Source organism: Mercenaria mercenaria, chromosome 1 (assembly GCF_021730395.1).
Source record: "Mercenaria mercenaria strain notata chromosome 1, MADL_Memer_1, whole genome shotgun sequence".
NCBI classification, from domain to species: domain Eukaryota; kingdom Metazoa; phylum Mollusca; class Bivalvia; order Venerida; family Veneridae; genus Mercenaria; species Mercenaria mercenaria.
The window spans coordinates 120,415,324-120,432,402 of record NC_069361.1 but is presented as its reverse complement, the minus strand read 5'-3'; the positions used below and the strand labels follow the sequence as shown (position 1 = coordinate 120,432,402).

General features: G+C 32.2%; 1 protein-coding gene across 2 annotated transcripts in view; it reads right to left on the bottom strand.

The window, feature by feature from the left end:
• The window catches only part of LOC123524872 (uncharacterized), a 192,396-nt gene extending 177,376 nt beyond the window's left edge, over positions 1 to 15,020 (bottom strand). The window contains exon 1 of one of the 2 annotated variants that reach the window (XM_053522050.1): positions 12,483 to 15,020. In XM_053522050.1, coding sequence (XP_053378025.1) covers positions 12,483 to 12,575 — 93 coding nt within the window. In that variant the 5' untranslated portion in view covers positions 12,576 to 15,020. Of the gene's footprint in view, positions 1 to 2,170; positions 2,447 to 12,482 lie in introns of those variants that run through there. The other variant, XM_045303415.2, reaches the window with a different exon arrangement.
• Between the last annotated feature and the right edge of the window lie 2,059 nt (positions 15,021 to 17,079).

Here is a 17,079-nt window from a genome sequence, read left to right as displayed (position 1 = left end):
ATATGTCAACATTTATCTTCTGGAACCATTAAATGGGTTACCGAAAAAATTGTGATAACTTGTTGAAGAAAGATTAGACACACTTTAACATTCAATGCAATCTTGAATATCTAAAACAACTGCATAACCTCCACTGCTGTTTCTGTTCATGTTGTTGTTATTTGTTCTGTTTGTTTTCTTTTTTGTTTTTGATCTTTTATCTCTGCCAAATGTTGAAAGATATAAATGACATTTCAAAAGTCACATAATAAATTAATTCCAAATGACAGCTGTACACTTTCAAACTATGAGGCTGATTCAATTGAAATTATCATATACTCACTGCTCAACTCGGTTAAATTGAAATGGAGCATCTATAAATTTTTCCAATATCAACATGTTAATTTCAGATAAGAATATGCAACACAATGATGATTAGTTTTGCATCTAGAAATATGCTGCAGAACATGCGCAGTATCTCTATACAAATCTGATAATCTGTATATGCACACTTCCAGAATATTGCTCTATATCAGGATAAGATCATATTCTATCCCTTGAAGATTGCTATATTGACTGCAAAATTGTTAAATCCCGCAAATGGCAGTACTTGCCGCATAGACAGCAGCAAATTGAATTCATTTTGTGACTTTTTATTTTTTGGTCACATTATTGAAACTGTCTTTGCTCAGCAAATATTATTGCAATTAAATTCATTGTTATGTTTTATTTAACTTAACTGATCATTTTTCCAATTTTCATTCAAATCTGTCGCAATCTGGCACAGATAAACAAACAGGGGTTGAGTTTTAAAAGTTGTTGAATATGTTTGTTCAAAATCAATTACATTCAAAGTACAGAAAAAGAAAACTTTTAACAATAATTATGAAGTAGCAAAAGCCAATGTGCATAAGCTTATTCCAACTTTGATATAAAATATGTTGTACATTACAGAATTGTTTAGCCCTTAGTTAGAACTTTATATAGATAAATAATATTGATAATAAAACACAGGAATAGTGAAAACTCAATTAGTTCTTTGTGTTGACAAACAATATTTTTCGATATCATAATTATTATGAAAAAGTTCATATTGAATAAGGTGATCTTTCCATTATATTTATATAGAATACTTACAAAAAGAACGGGAAAATGGTTTTCACATATTCATGCAATCACCATTATTTTAATATAAAACTACTGAGTAAAATCAAATTATTGTGTTCCATCTATTCTGTATTTTCAATTTCAGTAAGTTGCAAAAAGTGTACTTTTTTATGTTTTACTTTGTAACACTGAAATGCACATTTTGTTTTCAATTTTAGACAAATGTCATTAACAGTATTCTGCAAGCTTTGGATCAATGAAAGTAACGTTTTTTCTGAAATATCACAATTTTCAAGACAGAATTTGAAAAAATAAACTTGCTTATTTTCTAAAGTAATATTTCCTAAAGTAAGTTTCTCGTTATTTTATTATTGTGAAAATAAGATTCTTATTATTTTATTATTGTGTTTGATCAACAAATATTTTTCTTTACATAGAAATGCCAAAATAGGTATAATTTTTAAAAGTTATCAATATTTATTAAATAAATTACACTGTTTCCCCTTCTCACTAATTAATACACTTGTAAGATAGACTGACTCTCCAATAAACAATGACCCTAGTTTATTGGAACCATACTGTGATAGTCATTAGCCCCAAACTGTCCTGGTGAAAACAGAAATCCCTTGGCCCACTGCCAAGATTTTGGCCCTTAAACAGACCTAGCTATGTCCGATTGTTTGATCCGTATTTATAAAAGGGTTAATGTTTGAATTTCATTACAATTTCATTAAAGAGATGTACAAAGAAACAGGCAACAAATGCATTAACTTACACAGATAGCCTTTGTTATGAAACAAGCACAAACGATGCCTGGAAGGATGTTCACAAAGACAAGTATTTATTTGACAACAGTCACTTCAGTCCCGACTCACAATTTTGTTTCGAAAAAGATAAAAAGAAGTGATCGACATATTGATAGATGATTCTCCTGTTCTGGTATTCTCCTTGTGTAGTTCATATTTATTAGAAAATTAAATAAATATTTATAAATGGAAAGACGGGGAAGACAGCAATAGTAAATGAAAATTACATAAATAATTCGTTGAAAATGAAAACAAAAACGAAAACAGAGTAGCCATACCTGTAAAGTTATTCCTTCAAACCAGTACGACCTGATAAGTTATGTTTTTAATAAAACTCACTTGTTATTTTATAATGATCAAAAATATATTCTCAACAATGCTAGTAATACATTAGGTTATGGTTATTAGTCCCTAAGAGCTATGCGCGCGCACCATAAACAGTGAAATGAATATTGTTTAATTTAAGCTATCTATATAAATCACATCATTTTTTATCTGCATAATTCAGAACCCATCTAAATAATCGACCTTGTTTTGTAGTTGTTAAATGCAAAGAAAGTCTTCTTGTCGTTTGTCTTTCTATTTTATTTGTTTTTCATTGATATTAATAGATATTCCTATCTGCTCATTGACTATATAGACTCGTATATAACTTCCTTATTCTATAGTAAATTCAGCTTTAGTTAAACATAAAAAAAATTATTCACTTTGTGTTCAATGTTAAATCCCTTCTTGAATTTGCTGTTTTCTTCGTGATATTAGCTGAAATGTAATTTTCCAAATTGAAATTAACAGTAAAGAAATCGAGATAAATGGTGTTACCAAAGCTTGATTTCAATTATATTTTGCACACCCTCTTGGACATGGAACAGAAAGCATTTATTTACATGAAAGGTTTATGATCTAAAGGTGTACTGGCTTTGATTCCAAATAACTTGTAACAAATATCAGTTTTGTTATATATTTGATACTTTTTGTGATATCTGTAGCTCTTCAAGATCATAAATGGTTCGTTTTGGATACTTTTGCAAGTCAACTTTAATATGCTGTTGTCTGCTGTTGTAATATCAAAACGAAACCCTCAAGTTAACTGATCTTCTTCTAAAGCTTTATATTTTCGTTAAGTTCGATTAACATCACCTTAATCATCAATGCGTTTTGTTGTAGCAACATCAGAAGCAGTCAAAACCGTCGTCAGTATTTTTTCAGGTAATTTGTGTTTCTAACCTTTTTTGGTTGCTTCACCATAAATGGTGATTTCATCAGGATTCTTGACTTTATAAATGTGGCAATAATAATATAAAATTCTTATGGATGTTATAAGCAATCAACAAGTGTATATTTTTAATATTCCAATTTTAATCCAAACGTTGTGTTATATATATTGTGCAATATTGTATATTTATCATTGACAGATATCAGATCATTATGTTATACTGCATCAGTGAAAACAAACAAGAAACAGAATGCAAAATATTCACACTTACGCAATAGAATTCGAACTGATGAATGAAACTCATTTTAGAAATGATTTTAAATTTGAAAACATTTGTATTGTTAACTTACACTGCACATTTATGTTGCATTAACACCTTTTAGCGTACACGTATAGTTAAAGCGACTAACCCACACATCGTTGTGCAATATAAAAAAATCAAATTTGTCCTTTATTCGCGTATTTGATGTTCTAACAATATATTTTCTATCGAATTCCCACGAAAAGCATTCGTCTACAATTTCTAATAAGGGTGTTAAAGTTAAAATACTTTATACGAATATTTACGAAATAATTACCTTGCATATCAATCCTCATTTATTCTATGTGTTGGAAGAGTATGTTTGATTTAGCCCTTTCCGTATCGAGATGTGTTGAGAACTGTTTGAAAGATTCAAGCATGAGATTTTTATCATCATAAATATCTCCGGGGATGGTTTATTGAAATATTTTTATATTTTAGATATCTTAAATAACACAGTTTAAATTTCCATGCATTATTTCAAAAAGGATCTTAAATTGTGTGAACATTTTTAACAGTTATCAATAAATAGCTGTATAATGATGCAAAATGAGAAGAATCTTCGAGGGGTTTCGTCATTTATTTCATGGTAGATTCAAAGGTTCTTTGATTTTATTTTCTAGTACAATTTTATGATTCTTACAAATATATTGTTACAATTTACTGCAAGATCCTTATTAAAAATCAGTTATTTAGCAGAATAACCGGTTGAGGAATGAATAAAATATACAAGCTCAAATGGATTTGGCTATTTCATTAAAACCATATATATATATATATATATATATATATATATATATATATATATATATATATATATATATATATATATATCCAATATGTATTTTTGTCTACCTACCGCTTTCATATCATAATCATCAGACATATAAAAAATGTGTGTTGCTACACAACGTCACTTGTGTACACATGTGTACGCAACGTTATATTCTGACGTCATCAATATTCGTTTTGTTTGGGTTTAAAAATATCGAAAAAGTAACGTTCCTTAGACAATCTAGCTGAAACATTATTATTATGAAATTTATAAAAAAGGAAAAATTAAATATCGTGGGTCCATTTTAGAGCATAGATCTAAATGTTCTCTAACGGGCAATTGTCTTGTTGATGGGTCTTTTATTTGCTGATCATGGACTGTCCTTCTGTTTCCTAATTTATCACCTGTTTGACCGATATAAAACTCTTTGCATCCATTGCAAACCAAATCATTAAGAACATTTTGAACAGTATAATCCATGTTTATTTTATATGAAAAAGCGTGGCTCATTACATTTGGTAGCTGAAGGTGGGTTGACATTGTCATTAAACTCTGATTTAACTAGAATACGTTTAAAGTTGGGTAATTGTCTTTTACACTTGATTATTTTGGTATTATCTTCTTTTTTTTCATGTTGGAATCAAAATTTAAAATTTTCGTGTTACTTTATATAATTCCAAATAATTCTTTATTTTTAGAAATGAATGTAGAAATATATGGCGTGATTTTTTCTTCTTTATTTTCCTTTACTGATAATAAAGTACATTTGGGTATTTGCATAGCTTTTATAATTCCTGTTTTTATAACATATACTGGGTATTCATTATCAATCAAATTAGAAGCTAATTTTATTAATATTGTGTTAAGTATATTTTTGCCCGAAATAAAAGTGCACAGTCTACGAGCTAAAGAAAAAAGGAGTATTAGTTTAAGTATGCTTAGAGTGACAATATTTAAAATTTAAGAATTGTTTGGAATCAGTTACATTAAAGTAAATATCTGTTGAAATTACTATCCCTTCTTTTATAACTAAAATATCAAGAAATTGCAGACTATCGGCACTCTCTTGCTTTTTAAAACATATCTTTATGAAGTGAATTCAGCATTTTTTTAAAAAGTTCTAAAATCAAATGATAGTTTCCAAAATATAAAACAATCATCCAAGTATCTTTTCCACTGTTCCATTATATAATGAGCAAATTGTTCATCCTTTACTTGTTTCGCTTTTTCATATAACTGTTCTTCCAAAAATCCTAGGACCGAAGTGGCATATGTAGGTGCAACTTTTGTGCCCATAGCTGTGCCTTTGATTAAAAAGCAAAGAATTAAAAGAAAAACTGTTATTACTTAATAACAATTCGTCGCCTGAGTGGAACGATCCTCTACCATTTTTTAAAACGTGGCGAAAATCGCTTCCAGTGTTTAACTCTCGTCTAGTTTCTTTATTTCTAGGCGAAAACGATAATAAATATATCTACTTGTTCCTTGCGTTTAGTTCTTTCTGACTATAAATGCTTTTAAATACATTTCGTTTTTACTTTAGTTTTTCACTTTGGAGATAGAGCAAATTTGACAAAAATAATAAAGAATGTTAAAGGTGTATTGCTTTATCGGGAGATAGAGCACTGTGAATTTACAAAATTGGCCATAGAGCAAGATAATATTGATCACAAATGTATATTGAAATCAGGACAAGGGCTTTCGAATGACCTCTTAAACAGTAATGAAAGTCGCTATACTCATTTGAAATTCAAGGAGGATATGGGTTTGGTTTTAGTATCGTCAATCTGACACAATACTTTCAAGATTTTCATTGTGGATGAGGACTCTAGGTGCATTATTATTTTGGCACGGTTGGATACCTGGTACATGCACTGACTTTTTTCGTGTCAACTGGCTGGCTTCCTCACATGAAATAATTCTACACACCAAGCCAGGTTTCAAACAGTGGTGAGGGGCAGGTGTTCAGAAGTCAGAAGATTTGGACTGATTTGCCAACTCTTTACCATGCTGTCCAAATTGTTCAGGGTTAACTGAACTACTTCTACGCTACAGGCATAAATGGCTATTTAAACTAGGCATACTGGTCCCACGTACTTGCAGATGGGTATTCGTACAAACCATATCGTAGTATTGTGTTAAACAACAACACAAATATTTTGAAGTTTAATTTTTCAGTAACCGCAATAATTATTGTCAACAATGAATAACAGATCTAAAATCCTTTTAGTCGTAACTATTCTATTTGTCAAATACAACTAGCTTTTCATTACGCTTGAGTATTAAGTTTTTCCATGTTTTGTTATCAGTTAGCATAAAGTTTAACATAATACTTAGCATTATAACAATACCTAACAACATTGTTTTTGCAACTAAATATTATCAGTAATAACTTTATTCTTTTACAAAAACAACAGTTTTTTAATATTATGTTTAATTTCTGCATGTAACTGTACTTCTCAGTTATACCAGTTCTCTTTTACAAGACACAACCAATGTTATATTCATGTCTCTTTTTAGCTACTAGTATAGGTGGATTGTCCGGCATCCATCGTCCGTCTTCCTGCGTCATCATTGTACTTAAAATTCTTCTCCTCTGAAACTACTGGTTACATTTATACCAAAACTTGGTCAGTAGCATTTTGGGATAGATCTCTATCAAGTTTGATCAAATGGTTAACCTTGGTCCCTTGAAGGGCCACCAGAGTAAAAAAATAGAAATTAAAAAAAAAAACATTTAAAGAACTTCTCATGAACCGCTTGATGGATCTTCATCAAACATAGCCTGTTGCATCGTTATAACGTCCTTTCCCAAATTTGTTCAAATGGGGACGATTGGCCCCTTTGAGGGGTTACCAGAGCTAAAATTAGAAATGCCTTTAATTGATTTCTTCTCATGAACCACTCGATCTTCTTCAAACTTGATTTGTAGCATATCGTTATAAGAATCTTCACCAACATTTTTTCTGTTGGGGGCACTTGGTCCCTTTCAGGGGCTGTTAGAGTTCAAAATAGAAACACCTTTAAACGACTTCTTCTCATGAACCACTTGATGGATATTCACCAAACTTGGTTGGTCTAGAGATCAGTATAAGGTCCTTTCTCAAATGTGTTTGATTAAGGGCACTTTGCCCCTCTCAGGGGCAACTAGAGCTACAAATAGAAATATTTTCTTGCCATGAACCGCTTGACGGATCTTCAGCAGACTTGGCCAGTGGCATCATTAGACGGTTCTCTCCCAATGTTATTCAATGGAGGCTGTTTGCTCATTCTAGGGCTAAAATTAAAAAATACCTTTAACGACTACTTCTAATGAACCACTCAATGGACTGTCATTATTCTCTGTCCTTAGAGTCATTTTAAGGACCTCTCAAATTATTTTTAAATGTGGGGTGCGTTTTGCCCTCTTAGGGGCCACTAGACCTTAAACTACAAACGCCTTTAAATGACTACTTCTCATGAACCGCTTGATGGATCTTCATCAAACTTTATTAGGCCCTTTAAAAATTTATTCAATTGGAGATACTTGGCCCCTTTTAGGGGCTGCCAGAGTTGAAAATAGAGTTAACTTTTACTAAATTCCTTCCATTAACTGGATGGGTCTTCATAAAATCTTGTCTGGATCATCATTATAAGGTCCTTTACCATGTTATGTCTTATATCAAATCTATTCAAACAGGGACACTTTGGCCCTTTCATGGGCCACAACAGTAAAAATAGAAATAACTTTAAATTATTTCTTTCGATGGTCATGTGTTTTGGTGCGTCACAGCAAAATAATAATAAAAAAATAATGAACAGCTTAAAGGATTTTCACTAAACCTAGTTAGAAGCAAAGTCAAATAGTTAAGGTTTTCTTCAGTTGAAGGACTTCTAAAGGCCCATTTAGGCGTCTTGTTAACTTTTCACATATTTCTGACTATTAAATTAAGGCTCAAAGATATTACATTGCAAATTAGATTTCTCAGTCATACCTTTCAGATACACTCTTTGTATATATTCAATTTAGTTTCTGCATGCCGTACTCAAATCTGGTGACATACATTTCAACTTAATACTGAGCATCATTACTAGAATTCATAGCATTAATTTTGCAACTAAACATTCGCAGTCATAGCACACATGTTTCATATTAGATACAGTTACATCATGTGATACTTTAATAGTTTTGTTGATTCACACCGACCGTTCGGAAAACGTCTTGACTATTTAACATTCTAAGAAATAATCTATTATCTGTCACAAACACAATCGTTTTTTATATTCCTCACAGTTTCTTCATGTACATACTTCCGTCTAGTGACATGAATTTTTGCATTGACTTTAAGTCTTTAATTTTCTCTGGTGACAAGATTTGCAAGTTTCACGATAGGAATTTTGCGTCTGGAAGTAGAAATATTGTACTGCCAGTTCTTGTTGTCCTACGAATGCTGAATTCAGCAAAATTTGCATAGCTGAAAAGGTGATCAACAACAAAATAAGTTGGCGCCTTATTGTAATTTTGTAAAGTAAAATATGTTCTGTTTCGGTTTTATTTCTACTGTTCTTAATAGACAATAACCTAGCTCTAGTACTATCACAAATTTGCGTGTTTGCAAACATCGCTGTTATATTCAGTGGTAGTTCTTAAGATACAGTTTCAGAATGATGAAAATAGTTTCTATCCGAAATACACATGACTACAGGTCTGTTGAAAAATATTGCATGTATTTTCTTGCCTATAGCTTGACAACGCTATGTGTTTGTATAAGTAATAAAATGATAAAATAATATATGTAAGCTATAAAAAGCAATCTCACCTTTGCATGTCGTGTAGATAGGCATTCTAAGTATATTTCAAACATGCTACCAACTTTGCCTATCAGCCATATTTTGTTTTGATCACATGCATGTAATTGTGCATTCTATTGGTTAAAATGGAGTTAGAGCAATTCTGGATTAAGATACCTAGAGATAGAACACCCCTTTAGAAATTCTAATGATGATCACATGATGTTAGTTTATGTGTATGATTGGTCAGAATAATTTTTAATATTACAGTGCTTTAAGTCCTGGAGATAGAGTACTTTAATCGTCACTGTTACATTCAAACAGAGGACATGGAGCAAAGTATTATGCAGGATCTTCCTCTATGACGTCACAAGTTACGTTTTCTTACTCCAGAACGATGGGGCTCTGCAAGACAAACAAACTGATGTAAAAATCCCATTTTTTTCAAAAAATGGAGATAGAGCACTATAAGAATCAGGCGACAAATTTTCAAACTTTCAAGAATAAAGTGTTTATTGAACCTCTCATGATGTAAATGCGGGTGTCTATTTGACCTAAATGATATGGCTTCCAGACCTAATTCTTGTGGAATGTTAGAATTTAAACTAACACATCGAATGAAACTAATATAGTTTCTTGTGGCGCTGTTTTAGGTAAAAAATTAAGGAATTCTATATTATCCCGTAAATAACTTTGTGCTTTATTTAGAAATGGTTTACGTAAAGTATCTGAAAAACAGCTAAGGCGGCTTGTTTCACAGTTAGGGTCAGCTACTATTGGACACATTTTTCAACATCATTAAGTTTACGATTAGAAAGATTGTATTTATTTATTTGGGTTTTACGGCGCACCAACACAGTATAGGTTATGTGGTACCAAACATGACTACAAATTTTGGTTTCACATCTCATTTACATCGAAGTAAAAACATGAGGTATGGAATCAAAATTTGCATACCTGCTGGAATCACAGAGTTACAGCAAAACCAAGTGTTAAGACCCTATTAGTCGCCACTTACGATCATGCAAGGGTAAGGTAGTGGTTCCAATTCTTTTCATACACAGATTGTCCCAGAACCACATGGGAAAGATTGTAAAACATTTATTTGTTTCAGCTAGGTTACTCTCCTTTATAATTGGCTTCTCCAGTTGTGGTCCGCTTCTAGAAAAGAACGATAGTTATCAGGCGTAACCACTTCTTCTTCACAAATTATTTTAGAATTAATAGATCTGTCTCCTTCTCTTCCGCGATATAAATTTCTTTTCCAAGGTCCACTTCCTTTAGGCCTTCTTTGTTGCTGGTTTCGACTTTCTTGATCTTGTTAAAGTTTGAAACCATTTGCCCCTCATCGATGTGGGTTCGAAACCTCATTTGGGGCGTAGAATTCTTCACGTGAGGAAGCCATCCAGCTGGCTTACGGAAGGTCGGTGGTTCTACCCAGGTGCCCGCTCGTGATGAAATAGTGCATGGAGGGGCACCTGGGGTCTTCCTCCACCATTAAAAGCTGGAAAGTCACCATATGACCTAAAATTGTGTCGGTGCGACGTTAAACCCAACAAAATAAATAAAAATAAATTGTTAAAGTTTGATAACAGTTGTCGTAGCAGAGCTTCTATACTTTCATTTTGGTTTTGCGTGTTTTAGGAACATTTTGCTTTACAGCCTCTGCGTATGTTTTCCGATCCCTTTGTGTATTTCCTTGATTTGTACCTTTATTCCTAAAAATTGGATTAGCATTTTGATTCTTTACTATAAATTCGTCTTCGTATGATTTCAACAAATTTATTATTTTTCCATTTTTTATGACTAATTTCTTAACTTCTTGTAACATCTTTTCGCCAAAGTTCAACTTAAAAGTTGGCAACACTGCCTAAACATTTTGAAAGTATACATTCTTCCATTTCTTTGTCAATATTTCTTGCGCGCTCATTGCACGAGGCTTCTCCTAATTTTCTCATTTCTATCTCCATTCTCAAATAATGTAAAACGGCACTTTCTCTCAATCTTTTCTGATCTTCATTTTCATTCTGAAACTCAAACTTTTGAAATTTTCTTGGTATAAGTATAGGGTTCCCTTTATCAATTTCTCATGAAATTTCAAATTACCCTTATTTCTTACCATTCCCCAATAAGCGTTCTTTCTTGCATTCATTTTTTGTCCCATATGTTATCCAAACTAGCTTTGATTCTCATTCCTTCTGATTCAAAACAATTAAAATTTACCATCATTTGTGCACTGTTGCTGACAACTTCCTGCTTTCTACATTTTCGCCTTCCGAAACATGGAAAATCCTTTCATTCAAAATATTCTTCTCAGGGTTCATGAACTTTAAAAATAGTCTATCATATTTTGTTGGATTCCCAGTCATGTTGATATTCATGGAAAGGAGGATGCTGATACTGCAGCAAAGAAATCCCTCTCATTATCACAATCTAATTTGAAATTATCACATACTGATTTTAGGCCTAATATAAACAAATACATTTTATCTAAATGGCAATCGACATGGAACAATGCTTCATTCAATAAATTTTATGATATCAAACCTACTCTAGGGGAATGGCACCAAGGGAACAGATCTGTTCGCAGGGAGGAAATTATTTCATACCTGTTTGACTCATTCTTATCTTTTTAATAAAGAAGATCAACCCGAATGCGTACCATGTCAACTATTAAACATACCTTAATGGACTGCGTGGTCTTTGCTACACAACGCAGTACATATTATGACGTTCAATCTTTGAGTTATTTGAAAACGTTTCAGTCGGAAATATTTTATCGTTTTTAAAGCAGATAGGTATTTATCAAAAAATCTAACATTTCATAGTTTTATTTACATCTTTTGCAATATTATTATGTTTGCAGCTGATATTTTAACACATACGTATATACAGTTTTACGTAACTGATTTTAGATATTCTTTACATTTTTACATGGATGATTTTAGATATGCTTTACATTATGCAGTGTGCTTTACATTTTTACATGGATGCTTTAAGGTATGTTTTACAGTTTTACATAAATGTTTATGCTTTACAGTTGGCGTTTGCAATGTGGCTTCTTCTCGGCGAAACCCAACTCACTTATTGACTCACTTTCGATAAAAAAAAATTTTTAAAATCTCAAAACTCATAATGTGCGGGTTAGTCGCTTTAAAGGACGATTGACGAATATTGACTTATAAACCGATAAGAATATATTTGTTATCAAGACCGGAACTACATAAGAGAAGAATATCCAAGTTTTTCTTTAACGTTAACGGAAGCAGAAAATATACGGAGTTATGAGATACTAAGACTGTCGCGTGATGGAAAATAAATTACTTATCGAAAATGCAAAGTACCCATTTACCGGACAGCGCCTTTGAGGGGAGAAATGCCCGACAAAAATGGGTAAGTATATTTTTCACGCTCATGAGATGGTTCTTACAGTATGACTAGGAGTAGAAAGTAGCATTTACATTGTTATGTTCTTTTTGGTTAGGTGCCAGTTGTCTAACCATAAAAAACGTTTGAATTTAAACTTACCTTTTGATATATGTATCCATATTCAAAATATAAAACGATTAGAAGCGTTATTGTTATATGCCTACACAAGTATCCAGAATGTTTTATTGACATCTCCAACGCACAGCTCTAGAAGTTATATATTCCATTTAAGTTATACCCTAGAGATGGATTACAAACTCCGATTATTTCAGAAGATGCGTCAAACTATTTCGGCACCTAACTGCAATATCAATTAGTAAAAAAGTAATTAACTGAAAAGCTTCCTGCGAAATAGAGCGGAAAATACGAGGCAGTAGTTTTGTTAAGCCACTCTGATAGCGTTGGTATCTACTTAACTGTTAAATATCCATTACCATGTGAATCATGATCAAACAAGGTTTATATTGTACTTGCTTTAATTTTATACATCGCATATATCGTCCAAAAAATTTGAGGATATTTTCCATTGTATATTTATAACATTTTAACATAAATTATAATCTCGATTGCTGCCGATTTGATTCTTAAAAAATCTTCAGACGTTCTTAAGGTAGTTTTGCACGTTTGATTAACTGGAAGTACTGGCGAAACGACATTTATCCAGATAACGAAGAATACAGCCCGGTGTCAGAACACGGAATTAAATATTGTTTCATAAACTAAGATCGATTCTCTGCAAGGATCAAACAAAAATGAAAGAATGGATCGGATGGTTATAGCCTCAACATTTCTTCATTTATCGACCGTTTGGTACTACGATGACCGGAATATTTTGTAAAAAAGATATAAACTTCTGAGAGCCTAATATAACGTTTTTCTTTATTGAAAAAAGAACACTTACTTCTATGTTTGCCTGAAATGTATCCCTTAAGTATTGCTTAGTTTTGTAACATATCAAATGTTTTTGAAGCAATACTTTTATAACAGCCTCCGTTGAGGAATTAACATAAGCGATTCGTTTTGGAGATTTTTAATTGTTTTGAAAATCGTTAAAAACATGTTAGTTTTCACCAAACTCAATCATAAATTGATTATAGTTTAACCTTAGATAATGTTATAATTTAGACATCAAAGTATAGGTAAATATGAACATTTCAAATGTAATATTTTCTTAAGGTTTTACAGCCTTAAACGTTTTCGAGACAATGTGCTGTCAATATGGCAACATATATAGAAATTATTATTCAATTGTTCTAATTTAAAGTAATTGTTTGAACCAATATTTTATTCTATGAAACGTGAAAAATGCACATGGAAACAGACAAGACAATTCATTTGAGATATTAGCAATATTCTCTAATATGATATTAAGAAGTTACAACTGCAATAATGATCTATGAACCGATTTTAAAGCACGGTCAAAATATCAATTAACCGCCGCCATGTATGCCATTTACTTTCTTTTATGTCAAATTATTTGGAGTAATAATGCAATAAGAATACTTATAAACAGTTGTTGCTGGTCCTGTGGGTGTTGTATTATTATAAATCATTATTCTTTGTTCAAAAAGAAAGTCCGTTTTAAGTGAAAAACTTCCGACCAGTTTTACTATTTTGAAAATAGATCTAAACATGACTTTCACAGAATGGTATTGTTCGTATGTGCCTTTGGGGAGGCTGCGTTTTTGGAACGTGGCTTTCCCTGTTGGATATACTTCCTTGTTTTTTTCTGTAAAGTTATGACATTAAATTCTAAACAGGTCTTGATATTGTCTGAAAGTCAATACGGGTATACTCTTTCAAAGATGGCGGAGCAGGATATTTTATTCTATGTAATTGCATACAATACACATACCAAAAATTTACTCCAAGTTAATTAATAAACTGCTTATGAAAATTGTGACGATTTTCTGTACAATTAACATGGACAATAGATAACAAAAATGTATCTTGGAAAATAACCCAGTCAATTTTTCGTGATACATTTAGGACGTGTCTGAAATAATATTGACAGTTGGCATTAATTCATATCACACATTTTATGCCTTTATATATTATTATATATCTTGGACTGCACAAGTTTTGTCGACCTAATAGTCATTTATTTTTGTAAATCTGTCCATTTCCTGGATTTTTTACAATTATAATTGACTTATTGCCTTTACTACCACAAGTAACAAGTGAATCAGATGTGGAGAACCAGTACGATGTTAAACGAAATAATGTTGTTTTTTTTTTTCAAATTGTTACCATGCCATTGTAAACAGAGGTCTCGAAAAACAAACCTCTTAATTAGTAGTTCTCATTACTTTCACTGTCAAGAAGATTTTCATATCTTCTTTTTGGTGTGCGCGTAGTTTTTTTAGCACATTTCGTTGTGTCTTCCTGGTGCTAGCCTAATCAGGGTATATTAGGGTCGGATTGTTTTGTTTGCAGCGGGGAAATACATGAAGAACAGAAAGAACACAAAAGTTTCAGTATCTCTAGGAAAATATTAACATTTATATTTTAAATAATTCATAGTTTTAATTAGTTTACCTATATATTAACAATAAGAACACGCCTGCGTACAATTTTACCTGATTTCCTTTGTTAAAAAACTGAACTTTTATACATGTATCCTATAATGTTGTCATAATGTTATAAAAACAGAACAAAAATTTATCAGTAGTGCGATTGTTCCTTTGTTACCACCGTTACACCGATTGGTGTATATTCTTTAATTCTGATCGAGATAATATACTTGGGTGAAATGTCTAAGATTATTTTACCAAAAATGCACAATAGAACCCAATTACACTTTTTGTGTGTAACGCAATGGGCACTCACCATTTACTGGCTAGAGCTACAGTCACACATACGGATATGTCCGTGCGTTGAGGTACGGTACGGTGGGGATTTGTCTGTGGGAGGCGGATACGGATAAATACGGAGAAGTACGTCTTAGTAAGGGAAAATAATGAGAAGCGAGGAACAAAAAATACAGGACGCGATTAAATACTACGTTGAAGTTTCAACCAAATTGGACTAAAATGGTTACGGATCTCTCAAACTTTTGTGTATGTTCAAACGTTGGAGAAACTTGGAAGTTTGGGATAAGTTTTGAATACGTTCTGTCAAGGATTGATACCGATACACATCCTATAAACGACTATATTGTCCCTCTTCTTGTTGCGACCGATCAGGACAATAAACTGACTGTTAAAATTTAAGAAACACCGTTTTAAAAAGATTGATATGCTTTGTTTGTATGCATGTTTATGTCTAATTGGAAGCTGAACATGATTTTTTTCTTGATATAATGTGTAAGACTGATTACAGGTTAAGGTATAGCGAAACAAAATCGATTGATCATTGATTTTATCCAAAAATAGTACATTGTCGGGATCAAAAGTACATTATTTTCTTGCTTGAAGAATGATCTAAATGATAAATCCCACTGTTTCATTGATAAAGAAACAATACTAGTTTTGGTGAAATAATATAAAATCATTGCTAAAATCTCCAATTGCATTAGTTTTATACCCGTCAATGAAAGAAGATTCAATGTGATGTCCTGACTGTATGCATGTTTGCTTGTAGTACTGTACAAACGATTGCGACTTTCGTAAAAGAGACTGTATGCCTGTTAGCAACTGACTTAACCATACAATATCGGCTTTTCCCTTGCTCCTGTAGTATTTCTTCATTATTAGAACCCACAAACGAAGTTTGAAGGAGGATTGAATATAGGAGTCACCAAGCGGTCTGTCTGTTCGGTCTGTTTGTATGTGTGTCCTCATACATTTGGTCGTTCAATTACATGAATACTCTTACACCTACCTCTCTCAAACTTTACACACAATCATCGACAATATGCTGCCAATGCCCGTCCTATTATTTTCCTTTTCCGTTTGAAGTAAATGTGTCACTTAAAGGCAAAACAGGGTTAGGGTTAGGGTGCCAAAAAAGGAAAATTGAGGGTTTATTTTTAATGTACTTCTTTCAACGGAGGCAATTACGATGAGTTACTACATTATAACTTATAATATTTTTTTTTTTCATTATTAATACTTTTACTGTATTTCATGTGTGATTTAAAGGAGTCTCTGACTAAAATGCACATAAATGCCCCGCCCGAGGATCGAACTCACGACCCCGCCATCCGTAGACCAACGCTCTTACCTACTGAGCTAAGCGGGCGGGCTCTTAAACACGATGCAGTCCTATTCCTCGAACAATAACTTTTACTTATTTTGCTGTTTTTTTCTCTAAGAACTAATTGCTGGTCTTCTAAGAAACTTCTAATGAAATGTGCCCAGGCAACGAATTCCGCTTTTGTGGGTTAGGGTTTGGGTTAGGGTATAGGTAAAATACGAGATGAGATGAGATTGAATGAGATGACGGCTTCTCATTGGTTGATTTTATCACGTGACTTATTTGGTTTTTATTGGTTGAAAATGTCACGTGATGCGTGCGCACATCTTGTTTTTTTTAAATAACACTGTCGTTACATTTGTGATTTGGATGCGTTTAATAATACAGATTTTCTACTTTAATCTTTTTTAGTTGATGATTGTTAACTGTAGATAATTCAGTATAATTCAGTATAGCAGTAAAAGATAGTTAACTGTAGTAGTTAATAGCGGTTAATCATTAAGCATAAATTTTCATTTATCCCTTTAGTTAACGATAGTTAACTATAGTAAACTGGGAA